This window comes from Coffea arabica, chromosome 5c (genome assembly GCF_036785885.1).
Source record: "Coffea arabica cultivar ET-39 chromosome 5c, Coffea Arabica ET-39 HiFi, whole genome shotgun sequence".
Taxonomy (NCBI): Eukaryota; Viridiplantae; Streptophyta; class Magnoliopsida; order Gentianales; family Rubiaceae; genus Coffea; species Coffea arabica.
In genome coordinates, this window is record NC_092319.1 from 1,849,373 (window position 1) to 1,862,999 (window position 13,627).

The 13,627-nt window shown below is 34.5% G+C and overlaps 1 protein-coding gene across 1 annotated transcript; it reads left to right on the forward strand.

Moving 5' to 3' along the window:
* The first annotated feature begins 6,465 nt into the window (after nt 1-6,465).
* On the forward strand, nt 6,466-8,593 carry LOC140007404 (uncharacterized). Its single transcript, XM_072050166.1, has one exon. The coding sequence runs from the start codon at nt 6,497-6,499 to the stop codon at nt 7,862-7,864; it is 1,368 nt and encodes a 455-aa protein (XP_071906267.1). The 5' UTR covers nt 6,466-6,496; the 3' UTR covers nt 7,865-8,593.
* The last annotated feature ends 5,034 nt before the right edge of the window (nt 8,594-13,627 follow it).

Sequence of the window (13,627 nt, forward strand, 5' to 3'; positions counted from 1 at the left end):
CTGCAGATAATATACATACATATATGTAGCACTTATTAGATCATTTTGTAAGCTGGCCAAAAGAATTAGGTTGTTCTTTTAGTTATTCTTTTAAAATTTGATTAACAAAATTTTCATGGTCCAGAATGAAAGGCACTATTCTTGTTCAAGGCACTGTAAATTAGTTATTCCATTCAACGGATCTGCCTGAATGGCTAGATAATAAAAAAAAAAAAAAAGAGAGAGAGATAGTTGAAAAAACCTCCAATTTTTTTTTTTTTTCACGAATCCATTTTAGAGGAAAATAATTAACATGTTTGATTGTTATGTTTGAAAAACTCACTGTTGGTAAAAAATCAAATAAAAGAAATGTCGAATCGCGTTGCATAGAGTACAAGTACATCAAAGTACACCATTTCAAAAGTTTAATAGAAGTAGATTAATGCAAATAACTAAACTGAGGATTATAAGCCTAATTTGCAAGAGAAAGAGGATTGAAAAAAAAATAGGCTAAATGTTTTAGTTTGTTCTCATTTTTGGTTGGTCAATAAAATGGGACAGTGTCCAAGTTCTCTAACATTTCTTTGCAATTACATCGCATCAATTTTTCAGCTTCCACAATAATGTCAAGCCAAACTCCAATCTTCAATCTCTTTGAACTTTTAGGATATCCTCACCTGTCACCACTACCAGAGCAAACTGTACTTGGTGGCTTAATGTATTGCAAAATCTTGACAAAATTAAGGACGAAAGGTTTATGTGTTTTGGAGAAGCATTTGAGGTTGTTCTTTGGTTTTGTTCTTCCACTGCAAAATTCTTCAAAGTTACCTTTTGGTGATTTTGGTGAATTGTCAGTTGTATTATGCAGCTTATAACTTCTGATCAGAGCTACTTGATGATACGTGAGTTTACTTTTCAATCATTAGAGAAGAGTTAAATAGAGATATTTGGCTGCTTATCAGGATTTCTTCAAACTATAACCATCATATATGCTGAAAAAGGAGAAGGTTTCCATGATTCTCCAAAAAGCATAAACTCCTGTTTGATATTACCGGAGGCACAACTTTTTTTTCTTGGCTCTGCCATTGGTCCAGAAGAGGATTAAGTAAAGGCATGTGTTTCTCTTCTATATTATTTGATGGTTGGCAGTGTTTTGAAAACCGGACCGGACCGGCCGGTTCGACCGGTTGAACCGCGAACCGGCCATGGCTCCGGTCCGGTTCAATGCCAGGTTTGACTTTGTCAAGAAACCGGTCAAAAACCGGTCGGACCGCGAAACCGCTGAACCGGATTTGAACCGGTTATTTCCGGTTTTTGAGTTTTCCTTTTTTTTTTTTTTTTTTTTGCAAAATGTAGTTATCAAGATTCGAACTCAAGACCTTTGTAATAGAAGACCAATGTAGTAACCGTTGCACTATCACATCTTATTAGTTTTTTTTGATAACTTATTTATATAAAACAAACACTCATATTTCTTTTGTTCCATTTTTTTTACAAAATATCATCCTTTCATGACTCTTTCTTTTTAATCTTCAACACACACACACACACTCTCTCTCTCTCTCTATCATCTTTTCTTTTGCCACTCATTTTTTAATCAAACCTCTTTATTTTTAATTTATTGATGTTTTCTTCCATATTTTAATTTTGTTTTTGTCCATTAAATTTAAAAAAGTTAAAAAAGAATTATTTTTCTTTAACCCAATTTATTTAATACCACAACCACTCACTTTTATCTCATTTTTTGTTTCTGATCAAATTTGCATTTCTATTTTCAATTCTCTTGATTTTCTTCGAACTCCAAACTTCCTTTTTTAAATTGTAAATTTAAATTCCAAAATGTAAATTAAAATTTAAGTTCACAATGTCTAAATTTTCATGGACGTGAATTTTGTATAATTTCAAATATTGTGATATTTTTGGATTATATTTAAGATTTTTTTGGTAGATATAATTGAAATTGAGATGAAATTTATTTGTTTTAACTTATAATTTAAAAAATTTATTTTTAAAAATCCAAATTATTCAAAAATAGTAAACTTTTCATCATATAAAGTATTAAATTATCCATTACATGTCTTATTTTGTGCACATATATATTTATATAAATTATTTTTTAAAAAATTTATTGAACCGAGGTTGAACCGGTCCGATCGATTGAACCTCGACCCTTTCACTTCACCGGTTCGATTAACGGTCCGGTTTTTAAAACATTGGGTTGGAGCACTTTCCATTTTTTCCTTTTTTTTTTTTTTGTTCAAAGGGAGACTTTAAATCTTGCCGGAGAAAATGAGAGAATTTTAAAGTCTTTTTTTTTTTGTCAGAAGTGACAAGAATAATTTCTAACCTTAAACCCACAGTAATACCAAAAGCCGGTAACTTCTGGTACTACTGAGGAGACTATAAACTACACTCACACACCCAACTCAAACAATGTGGGATACGGGGAAGGGAACAAGGGGGAGAGAATTTTAAAGTCAGAATCAGAGATTTCACAATCGCACGCCTAATATATCTTATCAGTTAAGATGGGTTTTGAGAACTTTTCTTTTAATTTAAATTCCTTGAGAGATGTAACGAAAATCAGTCGTATTCATTGTAATTGACATCTAGACTTCGAATTCCAATCTTGTAATTAAAGATATTGGATCATCAATTTAGTCATTGAAAAATAGGGAGGAAACTTTAGATATGAATTCAAGCATTTACTATTCATCTATCATTAGTTATTTTTTTAATAGGTCTATATGGTTGCGTAAACTAAAGTGTGGGAAGGTGCAATAGTTTTTCTCTGACTTTTACTGGCTATAATTCATCCATATATATCTTAAAATGTTAGAAAATATTCCACTACAAGTTATTTTATGCATATATACTCAAGTATTCTGGCCTAATACGTTCCTTTTATTTAAAAAAAAAAAAGTGGAAATTGATCGAACCTACTAATTACCTAGATCATATACCAAGAATTGACAAACCATAACAAAAGAGTGTTTGTAGTGGAAACCAATTGATCGAGAAGCAACTTCAAACTAGAATGTGACAAGACTAGAGGGTTTTTAGCCATATTCACCGCTCCGGGAAGCTTTACATGTATAGGAATTGAAAATCTACATTACGAACTTGAGCAATTGCATCGAGTCCATAACAATATACATAAATAATTAACTTTTTATACACAGACAATGTAGTGATTTTTTTTATACAAGTAGTTTTTGGATGGATGTTATATACATATGGTTTGAATTCATGTTATATATGTAACATGATTTGAAGCTATTATTGTTAAAAAAAAAAAAATTTACACTGATATTATATAGAAAAGTTATCCATACATAAAACTATAGAACTTATTAAATCAATTTTGTAAGTTGGACAAAAGAATTAGGTTGTTCTTTTAGTTATGCCTTTTACAATTTGATTAACAATATTTTCATGCTCGAGAATGAAAAGGTAATATACTTCTTCAAAGCACTGTAAATTACTTATTCCATTCAATGAATTTGCCTGAATAGCAAGATAACAAGAGTAAGAGGGAGATAGTCGAAAGAAACTCTTTTTTTTTTTTCACTAATTGGTTTATTTATTTATTTATGGTGGAAATGCAGGCTGGAATTCAATGCTATCAACAAAATACGTGTCTGGACAGGCCAACCAAAATGGCCATGTTGCAACAATCTTCCAATTCTATATGTACAGATCAGATATATATATATATATATATATATATTTAGAGAGAGAGAGAGAGAGAGAGAGAGAGAGAGAGAGAGAGAGAGGAAAGAGAGAAATTAGTGGGAAGAATCCCATTTTATTTTAATTTTTAAATTTTTTTACTTTATAGTAATTGTTTCTTTTTTTTTTTAGTGGAAGAGATTTGGTGGAAATGCAGGCTGGAATTCAACGGTATCAACGAATTATGTGTTTGAACTTGATCTATAATTCCAAGGGCCGACCAGAATGGCCAATGTTGCAATAATCTTTCTAATTCTATATGTATAGATATAAAACAAATAGTAAAAGAAGTATACTGCTGCACCTTGAGGGGATACAATTAGGTTGATATCAAATGCACTAATGTAATAAGAATATAATCCATTTTAGATAAAACTAATTAACATGTTCAATTGTTATATTCGAAAAATTCACAAAATCGAATAAGAAAATGTCGAATCGTGTTGCATACACAAGTACGTCAAAGTGCACCAGTTCAAAAGTTTAATAAAAGTAGATTAATGCAAATAACTAATCATAGGATTAAAGGAATAGTTTCCCAGACAAAAAGGATAAAGAAAAGGGTAAATTATATATAATCGTCATGTAGTCTTGTATAATGCCAAATGACCCTCTTAAAGTTTCAAAATAGTCACATAAGTTTCTGTGATTTTATGTAAAGTAAAAAATGGCTATAATGCATAATCAGTTACGACCAAAAAAATCATATGAGCTCCAAAAGTGTGTGTGATGAAATCATAATGCCTATTTAAATACCTATAGTTCACATAAATATTCACTTTATCCTCCTGTGATTTTTACGTTTATCCTCGTAATCAGCTTATAGTTTTGTATAAGGTGATTAAGTCATCATTTGATTTAGTATTTAAATAAGAGTTCTGTTAGTACTTCAACTAACGATATTGCATAGACTACTCTCGTTAAAATTCCAATTTATATGAAACCATGGAATTTTAAAACATTAGGGAGCTTATACGGTAATAGATGAAACCACAAGGTGTTATTAGTAATCCAACCAACAAAAAATGAAGCCCTTTCCTATATAATTAAGTCGAGATTTCCTTTTCGCAGCCTAGTCGTCAATATATATATGTACTATAGTTGAAATAGTTGCATAAATTATTAAGCTGCATGCATGTCTATTATAAATGTTCTCCAGGTGGAGAGAGTAAATTTAATGGAACCACATTTTCACTTACCTAATACAATTGAACGAAGCCGCCCCAAACTATGCAAAATACTGGTCTTTGTTGCTTTGTCTGGTTACTTAGTGCATTGAAAAATTTTTTTTTTCCTCTGGACATGTTGCTATTTCAATGAAATGAACATAAAGATGTGTACATATTGAACAACGATGTGTGTGTTTCTGTGTTCAATATTGAACAAAGATATATATATATATATATATATTTGTTTTTATTTATATTTAACTTTTACGTGTCTCTTCTTGTGAATTATATATATCTTTTTCTCCTTACATTAACATACACCATTATTGCCCCTGTCTTTATAAAATTGACATCCTAACAAGTGGCGGAGCCAGAAAAAAATTTTAGTGGGGGTAAAAATAACACTAAAATTTTTTATCTACTCTTTTTTTTTTTCTAGTTTTTAAGCAAAAAATAAAAATAAATTCACCAACAAGTATAAATGATACGTACATTCCATGAAAAACATAAAAAAGACAAAATCAAAATTATTAATGTAATAATAATTTTATTTCTAAAACAAACTAAACTATTTACAATTACTCACGACGAATTTTTATATTTTGATAACGGTTTACAATTTTCTCATTTTGAATTTTAAGAAATATATTTTTCTCAATATAAGTAACTAAACTAAATTTGTGACCTATTATTCCACATCTTTTCTAAAAAAACTCTGGTGACGCACTTAAAATTATGTCAAAATTGTATAAGTATTATAGGAATTTAAAGGGAGCAGTGGGGGCCCGTGCCCCCACCTTAAATCCGCCTCTGATCCTAACCCTTTACAATTTAGACTATACATAACCTACATGAAAAGACTATTCTTTATAGTTGTTGTTGTTATTATTTTCAATATTATAATTAATAGCATTATTAAGAATTTGACTGCCATACGGTCATATGTGGAATGTGGTTGTCTTATATACACACTTTTGGTAGTCTTTTTCCGACTAATAGACTTTCATTACGAGAGTAATATTTGAAAACCACCCAAGATACGTGAAAAAATTTGTCATGAATTCCTTCCAACCATCAATTGAATCTGGATTCATAGACAGTTAGTGGGTTTATACCAGTAATGGTTTATCAGAATTTTAAATTGCAAGTCAATGGCCATCTTCACAATGAGGATTTAAAACATCCTTCAACAAACCCCATGTATAATCTGGACTTGACCAACATCCCAAAATTCTATAGTTCGTTCTAAAATGCCAATTACTCTTCATGTTTATTTGATAATAATAAGGGTTTCTTATAAACCTTCCCTAATACATTCATCCTACCTAATTCAGCCCAAAATTCTATTCTTAAGCATATGCACCAAACTTGTCCCATCATGTTGTTAGTTGTTGCTACTCCCTAGTCTTGATAGGTTGCATGATGTGATCATTTTATACTTGATGCTCTGAAGCTTTCAAACTGAAATAAAATGCTCCAAAAGCTCTTCATGCATCAAACACTATATAAAGACATAAACATGAAACACAAAAACCACACAATTGGCTTTGTTTCCTTTCTTACGGCCTTGCTAGGACGAGAGGGTCTCTTGACTATAACATTTTCAGTTGCCAAAAATGACAACATCTTGGCTAAGGCTAATTGTTGCCTTGGCAATATGTTTGATGGCCACAATCGTGGCTGCTGATGACAAAAAACCGTACTCTTATGCATCTCCACCACCACCACCATACTACTATAGTTCTCCACCCCCTCTACCCTACTATTACAAGTCACCACCTCCTCCATCGCCGTCACCTCCCCCTCCATATTATTATAAGTCTCCACCACCTCCTTCACTTCCACCACCACCGCCTTACTACTATAAGTCACCACCTCCCCCATCTCCTTCACCTCCTTCTCCCTATATCTACAAGTCTCCACCACCTCCCTCACCTTCACCTCCACCGCCTTACTACTACAAGTCACCTCCACTACCATCTCCTTCACCTCCTCCTCCTTACATTTACAAGTCACCATCTCCTTCACCTCCCTATATCAACAAGTCTCCACAACCTCCCTCACCTTCACCTCCACCACCTTACTACTACAAGTCACCTCCACCTCCTTACATTTACAAGTCACCACCTCCACCTTCTCCCTCATCTCCTCCACCACATATATATAAGTCTCCATCACCTCCCTCACCTTCACCACCACTGCCTTACTACTACAAGTCATCTCTATCACCATCTCCTCCACCTCCTCCACCTTACATCTACAAGTCACCACCTCCACCTTCTCCCTCGCCTCCTCCACCTTATATCTATAAGTCTCCACCACCTCCATCACCATCACCACCACCTCCAAATGTTTACAAGTCACCTCCACCTCCTTCTCTTTCTCCACCCCCAACATATTATTATAAATCACCACCACCACCATCGCCATCACCTCCACCTCCTTACTTCTATAAGTCTCCACCACGTCCCTCATCGCCACCCGCGCCACCATATAAATCTCCACCACCACCATCCCCATCAACTCCACCTCCCTATTACTATAAGTCACCACCACCTCCTTCCCCATCACCTCTCCCTTCTTACTACTATAAGTCTCCACCTCCTCCATCACCATCACCTCCACCTCCTTATTACTACAGTTCTCCACCACCATCATCTCCATCACCTCCACCACCGTATTACTATAAGTCACCACCTCCTCCATCACCATCACCTCCATCACCATCACCTCCACCTCCTTATTACTACAGTTCTCCACCACCATCATCCCCGTCACCTCAGTCACCCCATTACTATAAGTCACCACCACCTCCTTCCCCATCACCTCCACCACCTTATTACTATAAGTCTCCACCACCACCTTCTCCATCACCACTGCCACCATACTATTACAATTCACCACCACCACTTTCTCCATCACCTCCACCACCATATTACTATAAATCACCACCTCCTCAATCCCAATCAGCTCCACCTCCTTAATACTACAAATCTCCGCCACCTCCTTCACCATCACCACCACCACCATACTACTATAAGTCTCCATCATCACCATCACCATCTCCTCCACCACCATACTACTATAAATCTCCACCTTCTCCTTCCCCATCACCTCCACCTACTTATTAATATAAATCCCCACCACCTCCACCACCATACTATTACAAATCTCCACCACCACCATTACCATCTCCTCCACCCCCTTATTACTATAACTCGTCACCACCTCCTTCTACATCACCCCCACCTCCATACTATTATAAATCACCTCCACCTCCTTTACCATCTCCTCTACCGTCATATTACTATAAATCCCCTTCACCACCCTCACGCTATTAAACCTCTCCACCTCTTATGGTTTGACTACCACATTGTGAGGTCTGTTTTCATCAAGTTGTTCAATAAATTTGTACCGTTGATTCGTTGGGACACATTATTGTCAACCATATTATTATGCTTAAGAATGTCTTGCATCCAAAACATGAAGAAAAAGTTCTAGCTGCAACAGGGTGTCCAACTGCAGAATAAACGAAGAAGATTCATTTTCAAGCTTTCGAAGTATTTATTTTGTAACATCATGGCCTTCTACTTTTGTTCTAATATTTCTTGTACTAGATTTTGTTTTTGGATCACATGTTTTGAATCAACTTTTTATGTTAGAAGTTGAAGTTAAAATTTTATATACCTTGATGAAAACTTCTTCTATTCCTATATTTTTCTGTTTGTTTTTCCTATTGTACGTAATCTCTTTTGGTGTGTTTTTGTGTGTATAATCTCTCGATCTTTAACTTTATTATGGTTGTTGAACTCAGAAATAACTAGATGGGTAAATAATTCCAATTGTCCCTCAACTTTTACAATTAATCATATTTGGGCACTCAACTTTTAAGATTATCTATTAAATCCCTCAACATATAAATTTGGTTCTCAAATGGTCGCTCCAAGCCATATTTAAGTATAGGAATTTTCACTTTGCGTTTGAGGCCTGATATAACGTCTATTCAGTGATAGATTCAAAGTGGGGATACTGGGGTTACAGCCCCCACTGCTCCCACAAAATTGCACTACCATGCCTTCAATTTTTAGCAAATTTTCAGCTTTGCCCAAAAAAAATTTAGGAGGGATTGTATAATGCGATTAATTTATGATTTGATGAATTTGGAATCCTAAACAATCCAAAATCAAAAGCTTTGCCTCTAGTCATTTTGTTTCTGTGGAAGTTATTTATAATTTACTCATCATTAGTCAAATGAGTTGTCTGAACTTTTTCCAATAAAACAAACAAAATACATTACGTTAAATGTTGTGTCTAGCATTAAGTAGTTGTGCTGCTCAATTAAAAATAAAAAGAAGGTGATCTTTTTCATTAATCATGGGTGATTTTTTTTTTTCTAGTCAAATAAAAAATTATTGACCTTGTAACTAAGACTACTGTAGGTCAACTGGAAATTTAAATGCGTGTAGTATGCATTTTATTAAAAATGGTTGTTTGATTAGTAAATTTGAGCATGTTGCATTGGGTTATATTAATCACGATATAAATGTATTGCTTTTATCTGATATGTAAATGTTATTAATATGTCTTTTAGAAACAAAAGTAAATTTAAATAATGTTTTTGCCCTTAATAAAAATTATATCTGGTTCCACCATTGCGTCTATCTACCTCCTCTGATTAGTAAATTTAAGCAGGTTAACCCTTTTTAATATTTTTTAAAATTAAAATTATGTAAATTAAAATTATGTTAGTTCTCACTATTTCTAAAGTGAAAAACACTTAATATGGTAAGAGGTTTTTGTAGCACCTACCTGTTTATTATTCCTTTCGTCCCAAATTATTTGTAGCATTTCGGGATTCTAACTTTTTAAAAAATAGTGGCTTAATAGTGATGTTGATGGATTTACCTCCAAAGTTGCCCTCAAAAATTCAAAATTCAAATTTAAATTTAGTATGACATAAAGATAAACGTGAGGATAACATTGAAAAAAAAAAAGAGATCAAAAGTAACTTTGATTTCAGTAACATGACAAATATTTTGTGATATTCTAAAATGAATAGTATGACACTTTCAATGGAATGGAACTAGTAATAAATAAAATCAATTAACAAGATCGGGCTTGAAACTGTAGCTCATTCATGGTGCATGAATGAATGCAAGGAAAGTGAAATTGATCTAGTCTAATATATCATTTTTACACGTGATGGTAAATTGATAGACGTAAAGGTAGCACTGGACTTCGAACAAATAGCGATCTTTGCTTAGGATGCTACAGCCAAATTGACTTTAAAACAGCAACGAACAAAAATAAAACTGCCATTGTCTGTTGTTAAGAGGCCTTGAGATATGAGATGATAGATCCCACAAGAAACCCAATGAAGCCCGTTTAGTGGGTTGAGTAGAACCAGTGCTTGTCTCCACTATGACCTATTGGAATCCTTCGTATAAAAAATGACGAATATCCACTAGAAAAGCCATTGCTTCTGCTTCCAAATTGCTGGAAAGGCCATAGTATGTCGACAAAGCAAACATCCCCTCCAAAGTCTCTAATTTTTCCTGATCTTCTTTAAACCTAGCTTGCCTAAAGCAGTCCTATGAGTATTTTTGTTTTTTTAAAGTCGAAATGAGACTCCAGGTCTTGCAATAGAAAAGGTAATAAAGGAAGGGTTTGAAAGTCAGAACTAGCAACTTCTTGCTCACTTGGCCAATGTCCATATTAGTTAAGTTGGATCTTGGGGATGAAGTCCTATTGAGTATTCAACATCTAGTAAATAAAAGACCTGGTGAACCAAAAACTAAAAACGACACTCTAGGCAATTAATCCTTGAGATTACTAAAAAAACACATTTTAATAATAAGAAAGGGCCTTCATCGATCCTTCTTCCAAGTAAAAGGAAAAGCAGTTCACGTTCAATGGATAATTTGATTAGTAATATGCAAGATTGAGCTGGCCTTCCCAACCGATAAGCTTAGGGGCCGCTTGGTTAAAGGGATTGGGAATCATGGAATGGAATAATCCCTTTATTTGTTGCTTGGATTAAATCAATTGGAATGCACTTTTTGGAATCATTTCTAAAAAATCGAACTTCTCCCATTCCAGAACAAATTGGTGGGTTTTGGACAAAACCCTCAAATTATTCCTGCACAACATTTATGGACTGACCTATCCATCACATACAATTAACGCCTCTGCTCTCTCTCTCTCTATCACACGCCCCTCACTCTCTTGTTCTTCTTCATTAGTTTTTCTATCATCCCATATATTCTTCATCTCTTATCCAAAATCTCTTAAAAAAAAGATCTAAAGTAGATCTAAATGGGTTAACAGTGGGCAAATATCTTGAGTAGACAATTTGTTCAACAAGATCTCCAAGAGAAAGATCTGCAAGAAAAACTGAAAAAGAAAACTCAACCCTCAACCCTCAACGACAAAATCTTTCCTTTTTCTCTTTTCTAGTTTTCGTCTTCCCTATTTTGTTTCTTTTAACTAACTAGCTTGTATTGGATTTGTTTAATCAAATTCCAATTGAATCAGAAGGGATGATGGTGAAGATGATGAAGTGGTCACCGTGGCCGACTCTAGCCACCAGAAGGTACAAGGTGAAGGTGAAGTCCATGAAGCTCCTCCTGCTCGGAGGTTCGGATGATGATGACGGCAACATTGACCATAGTGATTGCGCTCTAGATCAAGGAGACGTTGAGGAAAAGGTTATAGCCGTCAAGATGAGATGGAAAGGCGAACCCAAGTTTGGATTGGTCCCTTTTCATCTACCATCCTGATAAGTGACTAATTTACGTAATATTTGTATGATATTTTATATTATTTTTAGTCACTTTGGTTATATTATTGGAAGAAAATGAATCATTTTGGCTATAATTGGTGAAAAATGTTTTTAAATGATTAAATGAGGTTTTTATCACTTTTTACTTGGATTTTGTGTATTTTGACAGTTTTGACATATTTTCGTATTTCGGCTATAACTTGAGTTATAATGATCGGATTGGGATGATTCTTGAACCCATTTGAAGATAAGAGATAGATCTACAACTTTGATGAAGACATCTGAATCCAGTTTGAAGGGTTTCTAGGTCAAAAAGCCGAAGTACAGAGTCAATTGCTATTGGTCGAAACTGGAACAAGGCATGGAGCAGGCAAGGGTATTTCAGTCATATCTCGGCCTACACAGATCCAAATGAGGTGATTCTTGATGCATTGGAAAGATAACTCAAAAGGCTACAACTTTCGTGTTTTAGACATGAGCTGGTTCAGCCTCTAACATCAAGAAAAGATCGGTTGAAGTTGAGCCAAAAACAGAGCAAGTGATCCACACTCGGATCCACTATTCATCTGAACCCTCGGCTGTTTCTGGGTTAGTGGATCCGAGGTACTGTAGCAGCTTGGATCACTGTAGCAGCCCAGATTTACTGTAGCAGTCCGGCCGAAATTTGGCCGGATTGTGGCCGGATTCCTGGCCCGATTGTGGTCAGAGAAGGTTGCTTTTTACGCGGAAAACTCAATTTCACCTCCACCAACTCACATGTGATGCTAGACATGTGAGAGACATTACCAGCTGTAAGGAGAAAGTGTAAAGCTTCATTTCTTGACCACCTTTCATCATTAAATAGCCAAATTGATTGCAAAAGGGGAGAGATGGGGAGTAGATAGCAGAGATGGGAGTCCATAGCAGAAAAATAGAGTGAGCTACGGGAGAAAGCTTGAAGCTGCAGAAATGTAGCTCTTTCATCTCCCTAGTGTTAGTTTAGCTTAGTATAGAGTAGTATAGTTCATCCATTCTTGTTTATTATCTAGATTAGGATGAAGATGGAGGATGAAGAAGGCAAGGAAGAAAGCTCATGTGACAAGGGTTGTATTCCTTCCAAACTCTTTATCTTTTGTATTTGATTCCAAGTTTAGTTAATATACAAGTTCTGGATTTTGTGTTCATTATGTGTTTCTAAAGTTTATGCCTTGGGTTTGGTTGAACTGTCTATGATTGTTAGTGTTTATTATTTGGTTATTTGATTGCTATGACTTGAGCAAGTTATTTAGCACTTTGGCTTCTTAAATCATGATTAATCTGGTACCATTGATTGTGATTATCTAAGGTGTTGTTTCTGCAATGAAAATTGAGATTTAACACTAGTTCAAGAAGTGCTAAACATAGGGAGTACACTCACGAAAGTAGAGGTGCACTTATGTGGTTTTTAGTGATTCATTTCATGTAATTTCATTGAAGAAATGAACTTGTAGCTAATTTCATATCCATGAAAATAGGTATGGATTAGTTATGAGTATAGTTGATTCACTACGAAAGTAGGTTTCACATGTTTAAGGAAATTATACCATAACTAGCCTAGATATAGTATTCAATGATCCAAATATAGCACTTGCATGAGTAGTTAGGGATACCACAACCTAAGGAGCTTTCATTTGCTATTTTCTTGAATAATTTTAGTAGGTTTTAATTTGTTATAATTCATTGATAGTCTAAATAATAGAGAAACTTTAGTAATACCGGTAATTGTTCACTCTTCCCTGTGGGATCGACCCGATATGTACCCTAAACTACTAGTTGATCTGTATACTTGCAGTGAACGGGTGTAATTCGGTTTTTTTTAACTTGCATATATGTAAAATACCCGTCACATCCTCCAAACAATGCAGACATTTTTCCAAGGAAAAGGTTGTGAAGAAATTGGAGGAAGGGAATATTAAGGCCATTGAATGGAATGATGATGAGGTGTTAG

Excerpts from the sequence above, each read along its gene's own strand:
- LOC140007404 (XM_072050166.1), top strand. The coding sequence starts at position 6,497 with ATGACAACATCTTGGCTAAGGCTAATTGTTGCCTTGGCAATATGTTTG.